Source organism: Bos javanicus, chromosome 8 (genome assembly GCF_032452875.1).
Source record: "Bos javanicus breed banteng chromosome 8, ARS-OSU_banteng_1.0, whole genome shotgun sequence".
NCBI lineage: Eukaryota > Metazoa > Chordata > Mammalia > Artiodactyla > Bovidae > Bos > Bos javanicus.
The window spans coordinates 106,171,740-106,192,033 of NC_083875.1; the positions used below are offsets into that span (position 1 = coordinate 106,171,740).

General features: G+C 50.2%; 1 protein-coding gene across 1 annotated transcript in view; it reads left to right on the forward strand.

Annotated features, from left to right (window-relative positions):
* Positions 1 to 20,294, forward strand: part of PAPPA (pappalysin 1) — a 268,043-nt gene that overhangs the window by 196,316 nt on the left and 51,433 nt on the right. Inside the window, exons 14-17 of the mRNA XM_061426652.1 lie at positions 2,443 to 2,611; positions 5,014 to 5,197; positions 15,926 to 16,136; positions 16,744 to 16,915. Of these exons, the coding sequence (XP_061282636.1) occupies positions 2,443 to 2,611; positions 5,014 to 5,197; positions 15,926 to 16,136; positions 16,744 to 16,915 (736 nt within the window). The remainder of the gene's footprint in view (positions 1 to 2,442; positions 2,612 to 5,013; positions 5,198 to 15,925; positions 16,137 to 16,743; positions 16,916 to 20,294) is intronic.

Genomic DNA, 20,294 nt, shown 5'->3' on the forward strand with positions numbered 1-20,294 from the left:
TGAGATCCCCAGGCAGGTGTCTTGAATAGATGACACGTCATCTTGTTTTGACAGTCTTGAGAGATGGGTCACTTTATGGCCTCCACTCAACAGAGGAGGAAACTGAGGCTCAGGTTGTTACATGACTTTCCAAGATAAATGGTGAGCCTGGGCTGGAGCCTAGATCTGCCCACCTGCTAAGCTGTAGGTCCTTTCTGTTCGAGGAAATCAAGTTTTTTAGTTTCTCCTTTTCCTACGATGGAGAACCTTAATGTGCACAGAAGGAGGGAGAGCATTTTTTTTTTACCTTAATGGCCACACAGCGCAGAGAAGCCCAGAGCCCTTGTCTTTCAAAAAGGGTTCCCAGAGGCCCCACGGTCCGTCATCAGATGGCAGAACCGGGGCCTCCTGGGTGTGCAGAGGGAGAATGGTCAAACTGTAAGGCAAAGGTCAGAAGACCTGCTTAGAGGCTGGTAGCTTACAGACTTAAATCTATTTAAATTGGAACCATGTGGCTGTTTCCCCCAGCTCTTACACAACGTGAACAGATGCATTGTTTGGTGTCAAAGACCTCATGTTGACTCCACAGCTACAGTCTTCCGGGTGGCACAGCGCAGAGGCTGTCAGAGCAGGAAAAAGGGCAGGGCATCAGAAAGTCTCAGCGAGTGTCACTTCATCCGAGCTCATCCTGCGCTTGTAAAGGGGAGGCGGGTATATGGAAGCTACAAAGCGTACATCAGTGTGGGTCTGAGACCTGAGTTGAACACTTGCCTTTGTCCCAGTATTTTAAAAGTGAGTTTGTTTGTGCTAAGTGCTGGAGATGTTTGTTCCTCACTCCCCCACTCAGTTATCCCACTTTCTCACTGCACTTTTGAGCAGGGGATACAGACCAGGGATGAATAACCGCATTCCTATAAAACCCTCAGTGTGGGGTGTCCTGAAACCAACACCAAGCAAAAAGTTGAGAGTTCCTTCTTAAGTTGGTTTGACCCCCACCCCGCTCCGCATGTCCTCGATAGAAACAGGAAAACAAACACTTTAAGGCTCTGAATGGCAACCCCAGCTATCTGTATATGTCATACACCAGGAGTTGGGGTAGACAGGGCCAGAGGGGCAGCATTAGAGAGAACTGCCTCCTAGCAACCTTCAAATTCAATATCCTGATGTTTGCAGAGCACTTAAGAGCTGTTGCAAGACACTGCCACCGTTTGTTCCTTGCTAGTTAGGAGACATCTATTTCATCCCAGGCATTTTCTTTGGCAATGCAAAGTACTCCGAAATGAAACAGGCATTATCTCTACCCTCAGGGAAGTTCCAGTCCAGGTGTGGGGTGAGGTTAATAATGAGGACTTTGGAGTCACACATCTGGATGGGAACTTAAACAAGTAACTCGATATCGCCGCTCCCCGACTTTCCAACAATAAAATGAGTAACACTTAGCTCATAGGTCGCCGTGAGGATGGGTGAGCTCATGTATATAAGCAATCGGTGAATGGTCGCTAATGTTATTAAGCGTCTGCGTGACGGTAGTATACGGGGAAAGATCATGTAAGCGTGGGGGTTTTCTGTTGTTTCCCTTTCCTGAAGGGTTAGCATGCATTCCGGCACATGGCAGGCACCCCAGACCTGTGATCAGTGCATGGAACAAGAGGCCAGGGCGTGAGAGAAAGGAGGGCCCAGTGCTGCAAGGGAGCTTGCCTGGGGACATGAGAAAGCTTCCTGTAGACTCTTTCATGGAGCTCAGACTTGAACACGTGAACTCCGATTGGCAGGAAGGTGCCAACAGCAGCCACAGCAAGATGCATGGTGCGATCTCTGCACAACTTTATTAACCGTTCTGAAGTCACTTTAGTTTATAAAAGACTTCCACCTTCAGGACCGCAGTTGAATCTTATGGAGCTGTGGGTTAGCCGAATCTGGGAGTGCACTGACACTCAGAGAGGCGATGGGCCTTGCCCTAAGTTAGACAGCTTGTAGGTAATAGAGCATAGATTTACCCATACCTTAGTGTCCTTATGTGCCAGGAATTCCACTCCATGCTTTGGCTCAACTGTCTGATTTAATTCTCACAACGAGCCCCAGAAGTGAGTGCTGTTATAAAATGTGAAAAGGCTTTCATTCAGCTCAGTGCCTGGCAGATGAGAGATTCAACAAGCACTTGCTGTAATCATAATAATTCCCGTTTTGCAGATGGAAAATGAAGGTTCTACAGCATTTGCAGATTCGTCATTTGTAAGGTTTTTAAGATGTAGGACTTGGGCCCCGCTTTGTCTGTCTCCATAAACTGTGCACTTAGTGATAAACTTTGGCCACTGCTCCTCCAGAGTCTTGTCCGCTCTGTGTGTCTCCCGTGTCAGCCTCCTGAAATTTGGAGCGGAAGCCCACTAGCTTTTGTCTTCCGGCTGGAGTGCGTCGGTCCTGCAAGAAAGCGCACCCTCACCCTCTTGTTCCCTTTCTCCTCAGCTGTGTGCACTTCGCGTGCGAGGCCGCGGACTGCCCAAAGCTGGCTGTGGAGAACGCTTCGCTCAACTGCTCCAGCAGTGACGGCTACCACGGAGCCCAGTGCGCTGTGCGCTGCCGGACAGGCTACGTGCTCCAGATACAGCGGGATGACGAGCTCATCAAAAGCCAGGTGTGTGTGGATGCCGGGCTCAGAGTCCCTCTCCAGCCCACGAAAGGCTGAGCGGCTGTTGAACCTGTCCTCTGCTGAATCCTCAGCATTTGAAGCACTGCTGCCGCATAGTAGGTGCTCAGTAAAGAGGTGTGGATTGAGTGAAAGACCGCCTCAGTCTGGGATTTCTGAGACAATGGTTCCTGTGCAGAGTAGTGATTCATACCACAGGTACCAGCGTCCCCCGTGTAGGTTGAAAATCTGGAAAACCATGGGCTGAGCATGACTTTTGGACTGAAACCCTCACAGTCAGAACCCTGCTACAATTGAGTGGGCTGGTTTCAGAAGAGGTGAGCCCCCTTCAATGCAATGCTCATTCATTTATTCAAACCTCTGTGCACTGGGAGCCAGATGCTGTACTGTGTGTGCTTAGCCGCTCAGTCGTGTCCAACTCTTTGTGACTCCATGGACTGCAGCCCGCGAGGCTCCTTTTTCCATGGGGATTCTCCAGGCAAGAATACTTCTTCCCTTCTCCGAGGGATCCTCCCAACCCAGGGATTGAACCCAGGTCTCCCGCACTACAGGCAGATTCTTTACTATCTGAGTCACCAGGTATGCTGTACTAGGTGCTAGAGAAAAAAGTCACTAAGATGAGCCTAGTTCCTCCTCTTAAGGAGCTTAGTGACTAGTGACCAGGAGCAGACGATGCGTGAGTAATGGCCGTACCGTGTGATAAACATTGTGAAGGGAAGTGCAGGGTGTTCTGGAAGCACAGGGGCAGTCAAGGAAAGCTCCCTGGAAGAGGTGACATGAAAACTGAAAACTGGAGAGATAGGCAGAGGGTCGCACATTGCAGGGAGGGAAGGAGGCAGGCTCTGGGCATGGACAGGAATATGTGGATGCCCGTTAGTGAGAAGGAGGGTGCCACAGACAGACGTTTGTTTTACTGAACTTCCCCAAGCAGTGAGGCTGAAGAGGCAAGCAAGGTGTGCTGGTGCATGGCCCTGTTAGCTTGGTCAGGGAGTAGGAGGGTCCTCTTTAGGGCAGCAGGGAGCTGTTGAAGGAAGTGACGTGGTCAGATCATGGGTGATGAAGGTCCTTCCAGCGGCCCACATGGGTGTGGCTTGGAGTCCAGCCACAGGGGAGCCTTGGGAAGAGGCTGAGTCCTGCTGGAGGATAGCGGCCTCAGGTGGACTTAGATGTGCTGTAATGGTGCTTTCAGCCAGTGTGGCTGTGGGATCTCAGGTGGGTGCGGGTAGGAGCAGGGAATTAAGCCCTGAAATTTGGGGATTCCATGTGCAGCCTCCTGTGGGACCCTGCCAACAGACTCCCCCTTCATGCTCTGGGGGCAAGGGCACATTCCTTATTGCTGGGAATGCCTGTTTGCACAGAGCTTCTGGACTTGCAAAGAGTCCCACCAAGGAGCTTCGGGGCCCTCAGTTGCTTAGACACCTGCTTCCGTATGTCAGACACGGCAGGTCTGAACTCCTGTGAAAGCAATTAAGCTGGCTTTGGCAGTAAGGGACCTTTCATCCCTTTGATGGGCACTGAAGAGGGGAACATTGTCCCATGCTTTTAAAATCCCAGCTCAATATCTGGCATCCCCAAAGGCCTGGGATGTGGCGGCTTCCTCCTTGAATGGAGGCCCCCAGGGCTGGACTACCATGGACGGACCCTGCCTTGGCCCTGCAGCCTGAACTTGCCCTCTTACCCCCAGCCGTGCTGTCTTCTAATTTGTGTCGAATCCCTGTCAACCCTTTCGTTTGCCTAGCCTCCTTCCTTCTTCACGCCCACCTCTCCCAGATGTTGAAGCATCATATGTTGGAGCAGGGAGTGGCTCTTAGAGCAACGCTTGGCTTTGATGCCAAAAGGATAGCTCAAGTGAGGAAAGGGACTTGCCCACGATCTCACAGCACCCAGAACTAAATCCTGTTCTCCCATCCCCCCAGGGCGATGCCCACTCTGTGCCAAGCACAATCCCCTCTGCTCCTCCAGGGCCAGGAAAAGATAAAAACGTTAACATCCAGCGTCCCACTCTTGTGCTGTGTTTCAGAGGCTATTTCATGAAAGAAGTCCTCTGGCCCTGAGAAGTCTGAGCCTTAAGATTCGCAGCAACACGATGGAAATAACTATCTGGGAGACTCTCCAGACAGCCCTGCAGAGCTGTGTCTCTGGGCTCAATTCCCACTTAGCCTTTGTCCAGCTATGAAACTTGGAGCTAGTCACTTAATGTTTCTGAGCCTCAGTTTCGGCAGCTGTAAAGTGGGAACTGAAGTACCTCTTTCAAACAGTTGCTGGGATCCCGGAAAGGGAGCTAAATGTCGAGCATGGATCTCCGAGTGCCGTAGCCCAGGGGAGAAGGGTTTTCCCCATGGGTGGGTTTCCACCCGCCGCATCTCACAGTGCCCACCTCCGTCTTCCAGACAGGACCCAGCGTCACGGTGACCTGCAAGGAGGGCAAGTGGAACAAGCAGGTGGCGTGCGAGCCAGTGGACTGCGGTGTCCCGGATCAGCACCACGTCTACGCCGCCTCGTTCTCCTGCCTTGAGGGCACCACCTTTGGCAGCAAGTGCTCCTTCCAGTGCCGCCACCCGGCGCAGCTGAAAGGTACGAGACCCAGCGGCCACTTCTAGGTCCTCCTGCGGGGACTCAGCACCAGGGCTTGGACAGCGTGTTGTCTTTGCTTCTGATCCCTCCCACCTGTTCCGTGCAGCCCATCCATGCAAACTGCCGTGTTGTGCAGCTGGGGAGAGAGTAGAGTGTGGACAAGCGTGGCGTCTCTACTGCTGCTGCTGTGTCGCTTCAGTCGTGTCCAACTCTGTGTGACCCCATAGACGGCAGCCCACCAGGCTCCCCGTCCCTGGGATTCTCCAGGCAAGAACATTGGAGTGGGTTGCCATTTCCTTCTCCAATGCATGAAAGTGAAAAGTGAAAGTGAAGTAGCTCAGTTGTGTCTGACTCTTATCGACCCCATGGACTGCAGCCTACCAGGCTCCTCCATCCATGGGATTTTCCAGGCAAGAGTACTGGAGTGGGGTGCCATTGCCTTCTCCAATGGTGTCTCTAAGATCTTCCAAGTCTGGCAAAAGAGGAAAGAGAAAAGCAGGAAGGGAGGGAAAGTAGAAGGAAAGAGAAGATTCTAAGAAAATAGCATGTGGAACTGATGTGACTAGTTCACTGGGTGGGGTGAGAGTCCAGTAAGTCTAAGAGGAAAGTATTATTATTACTTTGATTTTCACAGAGGAGAAACTCAAGGTTCAGAGTTGAAAGAACTTGTCCAAGGCCATGCTTTTCCTGGAGGGCTCCACCACGGGACCCAGATCTGTCTTTCTCCAAAGCCCACTGCTGCCCCTTAGGAAGGGGCTAGCTCCAAGGGGACTCACTCTAGGAGGGAAGAGCTAATGGGCACCTCCTGGGCCAGGTGCTGGGATATTCAGGCAAGAAGACATAGTCTGGCAAACTGGAGAAGAGGACTCATGTTGGAAATGAGTGAGAGGCTGACCTGGGCGACCCGGACTCTCAAGACCAAAAGGGCTCTTTCAACTCGGCAGGAGTAACTGATTATCGGAAAGATGATGAAACTGAGGTCCAGTGATAGGAAGGCAGGAACTTGCACAGAATCACAGAGCAAGTTAGCAGCAGCATCAGAACGACAGTCCTGGCTTCTAGTTGAGTGTTAGGTTTGGCCATTATACCCAGTTCTCAAAGGTGCCAGGACTTTCCTTTGCTTGGTTTATCAGAGGAAACATTGCCCCTACATCAGATAACCAAAATGATATCTCACTAAGCGTGGGTCCTACCTTGGGATCCGTCATGCTATAGAGTGGGAATGAGCAGACTTCTGTGTGTTGTGTGGGGGTTTGGAGGGAGGTCTATAAATTCCCTTCAACTTAGATGTCATATTGGAGAAGGAAATGGTAGCCCACTCCAGTATTCTTGCCTGGAGAATTCCATGGATGGAGGAGCCTGGTAGGCTACAGTCCATGAGGTTGCAAAGAGTCAGACATGACTGAGCAACTTCAATTTCACTTTCACTTAGATGTCATATTACAAATTCATGAGTTCCAGGCATTTGGATGATTGGAGAGGGTTGATAGTGTCTCCAAGTTTTCAAGAAGATTTAGAACTTCAAAAGATTACTACACATAGTAAGACTCAATAAAGTGTATAGACTGGGCAGCTGAATGAATCAATGAAAGTAAAACCACAGAAAATGTTTCTTTTAATAAATGAATGAAATACCCAGATATCTCACTAAACTTCCCCAGAAGAGAAGCAGAAAACACTTCTGGGATACATCCTTTCCTATTGTTCAGCTGCTCAGTCGTGTCTGACTCTTTGCAACCCCATGGACTGCAGCACGCCAGGCTTCCCTGTCCATCACCAACTCCCAGAGCTTGCTCAGACTCACATCCATTGAGTTGGTGATGCTATCCAACCGTCTCATCCTGCCTCCCCCTTATTCTCTTGCCCTCAATCTTTCCCAGCACCAATGTCTTTTCCAATGAGTTGGCTCTTTGCATCAAACCAAAGTCCCTTCATATTTTTAGCCAAGAAGATTTGAGTGTAAAAGTTATATACATTTTATTTGAGCTGCTCTAGAGATTGAGATCTGAGAGAGATAAAGAGACAAGTGGAAATTGCAAACCCTCCACCTTATCTGAGCCTGTCCCTGGCCCCATCTGCTCAGACACGGGGCTTATTAATAACTCCAGACTAGGACATCACACTTCCCCTCTGAGTCAGAGGTCCTTGGGAAAGGGAGGTGTATAAGGGAGGTGTATAAATCAGCATCGATTATTAGCCACAATGAGGGCTGCAGTAGTAATCCTTAATCCAAGTGATTGTCCTTCATTGCTTCTTTGCCGACTGTGGTGGAGGGGTGCCCTCAGTGTGGAGGTGTGACCCTAGAAGGACTGTCATTTTGATGGTGTTGATCCCCACTTTGCTCGTCCCTTGAGAATACAGGGCAGCACCTCTCCAGTGGCCGCAGTGACCCACTAGGACCCACTGCCATACCATGCCCTTGGTTCCCAGCATTATTGGATGCTCAGATTCCAGGCCCAATGCTTTGGCTTGGGTCTGCTGCCAGCAAAGGCTGGGCAGAGGTCCTGGTCGTCTCTCTTGAACTTGTTAATAGTTCCTTGCTTCTTAAGCCAAAAGATAAAGTGAAAATGTTAGTCGCTCAGTCATGTCCAACTCTTTGTGACTCCATGGACTATATAGCCTGCCAGGCTCTCTGCCCATGGAATTCTCCAGACAGGAATACTGGAGTGGATAGCCATTCCCTTCTCCAAGGGATCTTCCCAACCCAGGGACCGAACCTGCATCTCTAATGTCTTCTGCATTGGCAGGCAGGTTCTTTACCATCTGGGCCACCAGGGAAGACCAAAGTGAAAGTGTTAGTCCCTCAGTCGTGTCCGACTCTTTGTGACCCCATGGACTGTAGCCCACCAGGCTCCTCTGTCCATGAAATTGTCCAGGCAAGAATGCTAGAGTGAGTTGCCATTCCCTTCTGCAGGGAATTTTCCCAACCCAGAGATTGAACCCGGGTCTCCTGCACTGCAGGAAGATTCTTAACTAGGGGTGATCAAAACAAAATTTTCCCCCGTTTCTTGTTTGGTTCCCTTTACACCCTTTGTTTTTCCTTCCCCACAGCAAGATTTAAGCAAAAGGAGTGTGAGCTTTCATCAGACAGAGAGGGATTGAACTCTTGGTTCTGCCCCAGCTGTCTGGTCTCAGGAGATGAACTTCACATTGGGAGATATTAGTAGATCCTAGAAGAGCAATTTCACATCCTTGAGCCTCAGTACTCTCATTCGTAAACTGGGTGTAAAAGCGTCCATGTTGAAGGGTCATAGTGAGGATTAAAAGAGATGGTATGAATAAAATTGCCAAAACCAGAGTAAGTACTTAGTAAATACTCATCTCCAAGAGGCACTCTCGTGAGAATTGGGCAGTGGCTGTCCTCCTGGCCCCTGACCTCTTTATCCCATGGAGGCCTTAGTCCTGGGACCTGTGGAGACTTGCTCCATCCTCCACATTCCACTCAGGACCTAGAGGTTAATGTGCTTGGACCAGAAGCTTCCACCCAGGAGAAGCACTGAGTGTGGCCCCGAGACCAGTGTAACACGGGTGTGAATAGCACCACAAACACACCAGTCCCTTAGAATCCGGGCGAACTTTTCTCGAATATCCTGACTTCCCCGTAAGTTCTGAGCCTTCATCGAGGTGTCCACAAGATACCCTGCAGGCCCACAGCTCTGGAGTCATTCCTGCCAGGGCCCTTTATCACATGAGTACTAGCAGCACCCACTGCACCCGCACATGCACGAGGGAAAGTCCTCGAGTTTAAGAGAAAGGGCCTCAGTCTCAGAATCATAAATGTCTAACTCAATGGCTAAAAACGCATCGTTGCACCCCGACCTTGTCAATTTCAACTCAACCACGTGAGGTGCACTGGATGTTGATTCTGGAGATGGGCTTGTAAAGCAAGTGTGCCCTCATCCCACAGAGATCTTTCCAGGGACTTCCCTGGTGGTCCAGTGGCTTAGACTCCATGCTTCCACTGCAGGGGGTGTGGGTTTGGTCCCTGGTCAGGGAACTAAGATTCCATATGCCATGCAGCTCAGCCAAAAAAAAAAAAAAGTCTTTCTAAGAGGCCCACTGTCTACTTCTATCTAAGGTCCGAGATTTAAACTCAGTCTAGTCACTGGTTTCCAGAAGATACTCAATACCATGGAACATATGAGCGGAATGGCCATGTCCTTCAGTGCCCAGCGGTTAACCTTCCTGCCATCCCCTCACTCTCTTCCTCGCCACTTACCCTCTCCCTCAGAGTCCTGTCCTGACTTTTCTCCCTGTAGGATTTTCACATCCCCTCTCCTCTCTCAGGCAGAGACCCTTTCATCTTTCTCAGAAGCAGATAGCCAGGTCTGGAGAATTCAACTTTATCCTAAGGGTCTCATCAAGGCATCTTTCCCACAAAAACAGGGTCACTGCCAAAGAGGACTTCTCATATCCCTCTTAAGTGCAGGCTACTCTCCTCATCTTATCCTCCTAGTGCTCTGGAGATGGCAGGGTCTAGAATGTCATTGGGTCCCAGCCCCCACTAGGTGTTAATGGTAAGTGTTAGTGCTCAGTCGTGTCTGACTCTTTGCCACCCCATGGACTATACTGTCCATGGAATTCCCCAGGCAAGAATACTGAAGTGGGTTGCCATTTCCTACTCCAGTAGTGGTTAATGGTAAACCGCTACCCAATCCTTCCTGGGGACAGAGGAGCACCGTGGAAAAGAAAACCTGTTCAAGATCACACAGATGCTAATGATGAAGTCTTTAGATGTGAGCAGTGATAAGAGGAAGCAGTAGATTTCTTTTCTCTCTTAGATAATTCTTCTGTCTCCCTCATCCCCCACCTCCACCTTCACCTCACTCTGAACAGTGCTCAGGTTTCAAAAGTCAAGGGTATTCTCACCTCAGGGTTTTTAGCTGCTGCTCCAGAATTCCTTTGACCTTTTCTGAACCGTGCCTCTCAACCTAGTTGTTGCTGTTCAGTTGCTAAGTCCTGTCTGACTGTTTGCGAACCCATGAACTGCAGCACGCCAGGCTTCCCTGTCCTTCACTATCGCCTGGACTTTGCTCAAACTCATGTCCATTGATGGTGATACCATCCAACCATCTCATCCTCTCTTGCCCCCTCCTCCTTCTGCCCTCCATCTTTCCCAGCATCGAGGTCTTTTCCAGTGAGTCGGCTCTTTGCATCAAGTGGCCGAAGTATTGGAGCTTCTCCAGCCAGAGCTGGGAGAAGCCAGAAGTCATCATTTCGTTTTGCCATGCAGAAACTGAGGTCCAAGAAAGGAAGAATTCATGCAAGGTCATGTATGCATTGCCATGAGCACTGGGGCCAGAAAGTGACCCAGGGGTCCTGACCCTAGAAGAGGTGCTCTCTTGCTAGGCGTGCCATTCCCAGCAATCTTGTGAAATCATCTGACTTGCACATTCCCAGCCCCTCTGTTATGGCAGGTGTCCAACATTCCAGGCTCTTTTCTGTCTCTTAGGACAGTATCCATTCGTTATCCCTTACTGTGACTGCATCTGAACACATTCTTCTTCTCCTCTGAGCTAACATGTGGGGCCTTTCAGTAAAGAAATTTGGAAGTGAGAGACACCATTCTGGACAGTGGGGACAGGAGGGGTGGTGAAATCATATGACTGGTTTTGCTTTTGAGATACTCCACGCATTCATGTTTCTGGTTCCGTGAGGTTTTCCTCTAGATAGCAGTTCTTCTATGGCCATGCACTTGGGTAAAAGCTCTGTAGTGTGGTCAAGAGAGCACTCAGGAGTCAGACACACCTGGAGTGAGTGCCAGCTATAGTTTGAGAAGCTCACTTTTCCACTCGGGACTCAGTGTTCCCACCTGCAAAATGAGATTAAGGACAAATTGGGTGACTAGAAGGATCAGGGAGATGGGGCCAGTCATTCTTCCTATACCTACCTCGTGGACTCTACAAATGTGATTTGTCTTTATCCCAGTCCAGCTAGCTGTGTTTTTACTTTCTTAATTCTGTGGCCAATATCCCTCCACATCCTAAAATATTAGAACTGGACAAGAACTTAAAGATGGCTTTGGTCTAGGGCCAGAGAAGTCAGGTGACTTGTTCAAGGTCACGGTAGCTCAGTGGTAAAGAATCTGCCTACATTGCAGGAGACTTGAAGGAGATGCAGGTTCAATCCCTGGGTTGGGAAGATCCCATGGAAAAGGAAATGGCAACCTGCTTCAGTGTTCTCACCTAGAAATCCCCTTGGACAGAGGAGCCTGTGGGGCTATAGACCATGGAGTCACAGAGTCGGATACCACTGAGTGGCTAAACAACAGCAGTATGCATTCAACAAATGGAAATTTAGGACTTCCTGTATGCTTGGCTGGAGAAGGAAGTGGCAACCCACTCTAGTATTCTTCCCTGGGGAATCCCATGAACAGAGGAGCCTGGTGGGCTGCTGTCCATGGGGTCACACAGAGTCAGACACGACTGAAGCGACTTAGCATGCATGCCTGTGTGTATGCTTGGCACTAGGGTAGGTTCTGGGAATAAAAGAATGAACAAGTCGCAGTCCCAGCCCTTAGGATGTGGGCGATGCCAGCTCAGTCGACAAGGCATTAAGAAAACAGACCTAGATCTCATGTCATTTCCCTCCTTTGATTCTACTCTAGGTTAGTTTCAGTCTTAAAGGTATTCTCAAAGAAATGTGATCTTCTGGGCACTCTTTACAGCAAAATAATAAAAGTAGATATATTTCTTTTGTTAGTACATTTGTAATCATTTTAATACTCAGTGGAGATTGAAATTTCCTTAGCCACATTTGTAGACAGTCTGAGCAAGATTTGTTTCCTTGACTTTAAAAGATGAACAAACAACAGTTCAGTGACACATCACTCTCTGAAGCCTAGTCTCTGCCCTCAGCATTCTTACCCTCAGCCAGGGGCTCCAGGCTCAGAAATGCCTTCACCGCATGTGCAGAGTCATGTTCCCCCAAGAAACAGAGGAAGGTGTGGATGTGACAGAAGCATCAGGGCTTCTCTAAGCCACTACCCCTGGGGACAGCTGGACTCAGTCCCTCTGGGAAAGCATGGGAGACGGGGCGGGATTATTCCTCTGAGTTCCTGTAACTGGGGCAGTTGTTGTGTTAATGCACCAGCCCCTTCACTGGTTTGGGCTCTGCTTCTATGAGCACTGACACCTCAGCACTGTGAGCCTGCCCTGTGTGCGGACCAAACACCCCTGATCAGAGCGAAAGACCTCCAGCAGGAAACAGCTGCGGGTGCAGTAGGCGTCCTTCAGCGTATAGAGGTCAGGGCCAAGGGCACGAGGGAAGGACATGGACAGCTGCGTCCTACCCTGCTTTCCTCAGAGCCGCATGGAGGCTGCAGGGTGGGGGCCACAGCTAGGGCCTGGAAATGCTGATTCTGCACACTTGAGGGTCTGCCGTGGTGTGGGGCATGTCCATGGTCCTGAATCGCCAGTTCTTGTGTTAGCATTGTTCTTCTGACCGCAGTGCTCAGCTAACTCCTATTTACCCTCTCAAAGAATGTACATTTCTAGTCTGCGTTTTCTCTCTTGATTAACCTTTTACGATTTTCCTGTTAGCTCACCACCAGAGAACCACAACGTCCACTTCACAGTCTAGGGTTTGCATAGCTGATAGGGTGTACTTGTGAAGCATCTCGACCCTTTGTCCAGAGGCGTTTTATCCTTCCTGAGAAATTTAGAGAGGGTATGCTCCCCTTATCTTTTGTGGCTCCCAGTCCCCGCTAAGCTCTTGCTAAACCCAGGCACTCCAACACGGCCTTCATCACAAGACCACACACACAAAAATAATAACAATAATGCAATTTACAATCTTTGGTGTGCTGGAGCCGTCTCTGCTTCTGTAGAAACCAAATGAGTCCCTCTTCCACACGCTTTATTCTTTCTACTCGATGTAGAGATATCTGTGGTGTACAGTGCCCCAGTTTGTCACGTGGTGGCCTCTTTATGGCTTACAGACCCTAAGTTGTCTTGGGCTCCTCAAGTGACTCACACAGATATGGGAGGAGGAAGAGGCAAGTGAGCAGGGAAAGAAGCAGCAGAGGAGCCTACATATGCTCTCTTCTTTCTTCTTTTTCCTGTTTTATTTCTCTCCATAGTTCTTTCCACCTTCTACACACCAAATAGTTTGCTTTTTTAAAAAGGTAACTTCTCCGTATCCCACTAAAATATAGCCTCCAAGAGGGCAGGGTTTGGGGTTTGTTTTGTTCATTGCCTTGTCTCGACATAGGCAAGAGTAGCTAGCACATAGTAAGCACTAAATAGATGCTTGTTGAATGAATAGAGTGTGTGTGTCCTAAGTCACTTCAGTCATGTCTGACTCTTTGCAACCCAATGGACTGTAGTCCACCAGGCTCCTCTGTCCATGGTGATTCTCCAGGCAAGAATACTGGAGTGGGTTGCCATGCTCTCCTCTAGGGCATCTTCCCAACCCAGGGATCGAACCCACATCTCTTACATCTCCTGCATTGGAAGGTGGGTTCTTTACCACTAGCATCACCTGGGAAGCCCCGAATGAATGGAGGTTCTCATGCAACTCCTGTGATCCTTTCAGAGCTGCTGCTAAAGACAGGGATTCAGAGGAGGGGGAGATGAAGGAGAGAGAAGGAAAGATGGGAGGGAGGGAAGAGCATCAAGGAAACTGGTAGCATTTTCCTGAACACTACCCATCCACATGTTTCATTTCATCTTCTCATCACCCTGAAAGGCAGGAGCAATTGCTTTCTTTCTATAGATAGGAGATTTGGGGTTTGGCTGTCTCAGAACAGAAAACAGAGTCTCTGCTAAGCAGGTATAGCCAACTTTCCACTAAAAACCACAGCCGTCTTTGTAGTTACACAAAACCAGCTTTAAACCCTTGTCTTTTATTAACCAGAGAACTTGGTCAAGTCACTTGCCTCTCTAAATCTCTGCTTTCAAATACAAGTTGTCGCCCTGCTAAGAGTACTGTGTGAGGATAAATGAGATCACGTAGCAGAAGTGCTCAGTCGGTTGTAACTGATCGGTAAATGTCAGTCTCACCCTGATCACCCCTCCAATTCCTGATCCCTGAGCCTCCCACGTGTGTCCAGCCCTGGTTGTCCACACCTGTCAGGAATAACTGGGAAGAGGAAAGTTTGGTTGGGAGCCCCAAGTTTCAGGTCCATCTCCAGTTGTCTTGGGGAAATTCTGGGCAGGCTGTGTGTGTCAATAACATACGACCCGTCAGAGAAAAGCCTGCCTCTCCGTGTTTCACTTTTACTTGTGACATTTCCCATCAGGCCAGCTTCCCCGTGGCAGTCAATATGTCTCCTAGAGCTGGCATGGGCTGCGGAGAAGTGCTCATCTCTCAGCTGCTTTGGCAAAGCTTCACTGAATACTGGGCCTGAGAAGAAAATCCAGCCTCCAGATACCACGAGGCTGCCACTTCCAGGCATAAGGGGGACTCAGACAAATTCAGGGATGCGGGGCCCAGCGAGGGAGTGGCAGCTGAAGGTCACACAGCACCCTGAAATCAGAGCGCCTAGTCAATTCTGATAGGACCTTGCATGCTTAGTTGCTCAGCTGTGTCCGACTCTTTGCAACCCCATGGTCTGTGGCTCACTAGGCTCTTCTGTTCATGAGAATTGTCCAGGCCAGAATACTGGAGTGGGTTGCCATGCCCTCCTGCAGGGGATCTTCCCTACCCAAGGATCGAACCCAGGTCTCCTGCATTGCAGGCAAATTCTTTACCAACTGAGCCACGAGGGAAGCCCAAGAATACTGGAGTGGGTAGCCTATCCCTTCTCCAGGGGAACTTCCTGATCAGGAATCAAACCAGGCTCTCCTGCATTGCAGGCGGAATCTTTACCAGCTGAGCTATCAGGGAAACTTACTCTGCCAATTACTGGAAAGCAAGTTTCTTCATCTCTGGGCCCAGATGCAAAGCAGGGAGGATGAAGTGTGGACTAAAAAGATGTGCAAAGTGAGAGTTGCGAGTTAAGTTTTATTTCTGGGGCAAAATGAGGAAGGCAGCCTGGGAGGCAGCGCTTCAGAGAGCTCTGAGGGACTGCTCCAAAGAGGCAGTGGAGAAGGTTAATATATAAGATTTTGGTGAAGGGGGAGTTCAGTGTAATCAAGTTCTTACTTTAGAAAAGGTTTTCTGTTAGTCATGAGGAACTGATGTCATCATGAAGGGCTTTAGTGATTTACTAGATATGAAGAGATCCAAGGATTGGGATCATGAAATCAGCTCCTGAAAATATCTAACTATCTAAAGACCCGTTCCACCAGTTTCCTTGGAGCACAGAGTGCCTCACCCTCCTCCCTGAGTCCCCTTCAGGGGGTGCTGAAGGTCAGGTCGGCAGCTGCAACAGCACAGGGTTCAATCTCTGCTCAGGCAGGTGGCAAATGCCCTTGTTGTTCAGTCGCTGGCAAATACTCGTGGCAAGTGCCCATTTGTAGTTGACAAGGATTGTGAAGGTCTCTTGTCTATGCAATATAAGAGGTTTCAGAATCCGAAGTCAGGAGCCTTGAATTGGATTCACTGTAGACATGGGGTACATCACTCCCCAAATTGTGTCTCCCTTTTTTTTTTTTTTTTTTTTTATTTTGTGGCAGCTCTTTCTTCTCCCTAGACTCCTCAGCTGAAGGTGGAAGGGTCTGGAATCACATGTGCAAGTGTCTGGTTCTTCAAGTTGACTTGAGTCCAGGCAGCCGTGGATGAGCTGGTCTATCAGAGCCTCCCCACCTCCCGCCTCCACTAACCCTGCCTGCCTGTGTCCTACAGGCAACAACAGCCTCCTGACCTGCATGGAGGATGGGCTGTGGTCCTTCCCAGAGGCCCTGTGTGAGCTCATGTGCCTGGCTCCGCCCCCAGTGCCCAACGCAGACCTCCAGACGGCCCGGTGCCGTGAGAACAAGCACAAGGTGGGCTCCTTCTGCAAGTACAAGTGCAGACCTGGATACCACGTGCCCGGCTCCTCCCGGAAGTCAAAGAAGTAAGTGCGGCCGCAGAGGCAAGCTCCCGGCGGCTGGAGCCGGCCGGGGGACAGGGAGAGCCAGGTCTGTCTAGTTAGAAGGAAGTGCTCCCTGCTCTGCCCACCATTCATCCCGTGCTCTTCCCTGGGAATCTGGAGGGACATTGTCATCAGCTGCTTGCTGACTGTGTGACTTCTCTGGGCCTCTACCGTTGAGCAATACGATGGGGAGGATGATAGCAGTCACTGGGTGAGATGGTTGTGAAGGATGAATGAGGATGTGTGTGTGGAGTGCGTGCAGGGTGCCTGGTGCGCAGCAAGTGGTGGGTATCCATACCATCCCTGCGTCAGCCCCCATCAGCGCCCCTGGAAGGAAGTGGGCGGAAACGGGCCAGCAGGGCTTGATTTTATTTCAGTCCACATGAAACTCTTGCTTGGCCCTGAGAAAAGAGTTCTGTGAACGTTTACCTTAACCCCTCCTCACTCCCTCCGCCATGCAATAGGATGAGCAGGGACTCAGGAATCAGAAAGGTATGTGTGAGGCCAGCTGGCTCCAGAGACCGTGGGAAGAGCGTGGCTGCAGCCATTGGGTCCTTGAGATGTCTCTACTTTTATCTCTTCCTCAAAGACGGGCCTTCAAGACCCAGTGTACCCAGGATGGCAGCTGGCAGGAGGGAGCTTGTGTTCCTGTGACGTGTGACCCTCCTCCACCAAAATTCCATGGGCTGTACCAGTGCACCAATGGCTTCCAGTTCAACAGCGAGTGCAGGATCAACTGTGAAGACAGCGATGCCACCCAGGTGAGGCTCCTTGAATTTGGGGTCAACACTTAGACCCCTTTCCCCTCTGTTTACTAACCACCAGCCAGGATTTAAGAACCACATCCTCCAGGAGACTCCCTGCGGATGCCACAATTGTGTAATAGCGGTATCACCCATGCAGAAGTTTAGGAGCTGAGTTCTCACCATCTTTCTTTGTAATCTCTCTGAACCTCGTGGTCCTACCCATCACACTGCATATTACTGGTTCAGTGATTCTTCGCTTTGAAAAAAAATCTCAGTATCAGGAACCTTATGAGAGAAATCATAAGTGAAATCCCAATGTCTGAACTTGATCCAAGGTAAGGAGTGACCGAGGCTGTTTTGTTGACTTTTTACCACCATCGCCACTTACATTGCTCTGAAATATGTAGAATCACGATTTCCATGATCTGGAGACATCAGTAGCTCCTCAAGCATTTGGAGAAAGGGAGCCATATTTAGACTAGATGTACAGTTTTGAGACTACTGAAGAAGGATGGTAGGAGATGGAGGGGACTGAATTCTATCTCAGTCCACATGTAACTGAGTTCAGCATTCCCAGCAGCCCTGCTGAGGCAGTTCTGTGAATGGCATTTCCTTAATCCTTACTCACACCCACCTCCACCCACTAAGACAAGTAGGGAATCAAGAATGGGAAAGAGAATGAGGAACCAGCTGGCTCCAGGGAAGACTTAGATCCACAGGGAGCTCCAGTCCTGAGAGAACCCACCATTTAGGGTGGATGCCTCAAGCCCCATGACACACAGGTGGGCAAGGATCTTTACTCAGGTGAGGCCAGAGTTCAGCCAACTGGGCCCCAGTGCAAGGATCTCCCTCTTGTCAGTGCTTAGTGGGTATTCAGTTCAGTTCAGTTCAGTTCGGTAACTCAGTTGTGTCCGACTCTTTGCAACCCCATGAACTGAAGCATGCCAGGCCTCCCTGTCCATCACCAACTCCCTGAGTTTACCCAAACTCATGTCCATTGAGAGTCAGTGGTGCTATCCAACCATCTCATCTTCTATCATCCCATTCTCCTCCTGCCTTCAATCTTTCCCAGCATCAGGGTCTTTTCAAATGAGTCAGCTCTTCGCATGAGGTGGCCAAAGGATTGGAGTTTCAGCTTCAGCATCAGTCCTTCCAATGAACACCCAGAACTGATCTCCTTTAGCAGTCTGGTTGGATCTCCTTGCAGTCCAAGGGGCTCTCAAGAGTCTCCTCCAACACCACAGTTCAAAAGCATCAACTCTTCGGCGCTTAGCTTTCTTTATGGTCCAGCTCTCACATCCATTCACGACCACTGGAAAAACCAAATACTAGACACAGTCGGAGCAGCATCGTCAGCTCCTTTTACTCCCATTCCCACGTGCAGTTAGCCACTGACTTCTGCCCATTCCGAACTCCTGAACTGCCCTTACCTGTCTCCAAGGCCACCGGCCTAACTCAGGCCAGCAGCATCACCCTCCTGGCCCGCACGCAGCTTCCCGACCGCCCCCCTGCCTTCTCCTTGCCTCTCCGGCAGACTGTCCACATCACAGCCAGAGTGGCCTGTTGAGAGCACACGTGTGATCATGACAGTTCCCCTGCTCAAAGTCTTTTGTGAATCAGTAACCCCATCTCCCTTAGAGTAAGTCTCACCTGTGCATTCAGCTTACCTCCCCCATCACAGTAAGACAGATCTCCCCCTTCACCTGCGTGTTCTCTGTGAAAGGAGCTGTCACCTTTTCCAGCCTAAGTGTCCTTCACCATTCAGCCCAGGCACCCCTTCTTCCAGGAACCTTTTCCTGCCCCTCCCACTGTGGGCCCAGTGCCCCTCCCTCACAGCACTGGCCACGCTGCATTGTAATTCATTTCACGCCCCCCCACTAGATTTTGGGGCTTCCCAGGTGGCTCAGACGGTAAAGCATCTGCTTGCAATGTGGGAGACTTGGGTTCAATCCCTGGGTCGGGGAGATCCCCTGGAGAAGGAAATGGCAACCCACTCCGGTACTCTTGCCTGGAAAATTCCATGGACGGAGGAGCCTGGTGAGCTACAGTCCAAGGGGTTGCAAAGAATCGGACTGAGCGACTTCACTTTCAGTTCCACTAGGTTTTGAGATCCCTGACCACAGCTTTCATCTTCCCTGTGTTGTCAGCACTGGGGATAGTGCCAAGCGCCTAGTAGGTGTTCGGGAAGTGACAGGGCCTGACTCCTGCCGTGGACATCCAGGCTGCTCTCCTCATTTTCCAGTTGGGACACTCACTCAGCCATCCAAGGTGACGCAGCTGGTGTCAGCTGAATCAGAATCGGAACCTGGTCCCCCAACTGTGGACAGTGGGCAGACCGAGTCCAGGAGGCAAGCCCTGTAGGGGAGGCATGCTCAGGACTCCTGTCTGTGTACCCGGGTCCTTCCCTTCCTCAGCTGCCAGGGAGGCAGAAGCTGGGGCTGGAACAAGCAAAGGCCAGAGATTACCACGGCCTCACGCAGCCGATCAACTTCCCTCTCACTCCCTTACATAAAACTGTTGCTAACAGTTACCCGAACTGCTGAGCCAAATACTATTCTGGCCGTGGTCATGTTATCAAACTGAAACCCAGTCTGCCTGGGGCCTGCCAAGTACCTTTCATGGCCAGTTTGTATTTAAAGGAGAGGAAAATGTAAATTTATCAGACGACTCAAGCGGTCCTGTTTGGCAACTGCCGGGGAGGCCAGACGCTAAGGAGCAGGGTATTGCTTGCCGGCTAAGGAATGAGGGAGCGCGTGCCAAATGGGCTCCTAATACAATTGACGTTTCTAGTTTGTACTGCAAATGAATTTCCTCTACCCTCAGACTGGGGGCCTGGGAGCCAAATCTAGTATTCACCTCAGATCCCCTCTCGCTGCCTGTAAACACAGTCGAAATGTACCGCGCAGAGTATCTTGAATCGAACAGCATGTATATGGAGCGGGAATTCTTTGCTTTCCAAACAAGCTCCAGATCCTGGCAAGGGAGGACAGGGGCTGTTGTAGGGGAGGCTCACATACTCCTTCCCACTGACACTAAAAGCAAATGAACAAATCAAACCTCAACTTCATCCATTCCTAGGGAGCCACTGTGATGCTGGATCCAGACTCTGTTTGAATCTTGGCTTTACCACTTACTAGCTGGAGGACTTGGGCAAGTTATTTAACTCTTTAAGCTTCAGTTTCCTCAGGCATAAAGTGGGGGAGGGGAAGTAATTCTGGCTTCCTCGTAGTTTATTTGTGAGGATTAACTGAGGCAGTGGAAGTAGGGTGGGCCTGTGGAATTGTGCGGTGCGCAACCTGGGCACCCCTCCCATACGTATAATGCCTTCCCAAGCGGGGCAGCTTCTAGGTTCAGGATCATCACATGCTTGCCCAAGGATGCAGGGCTTCCTAGA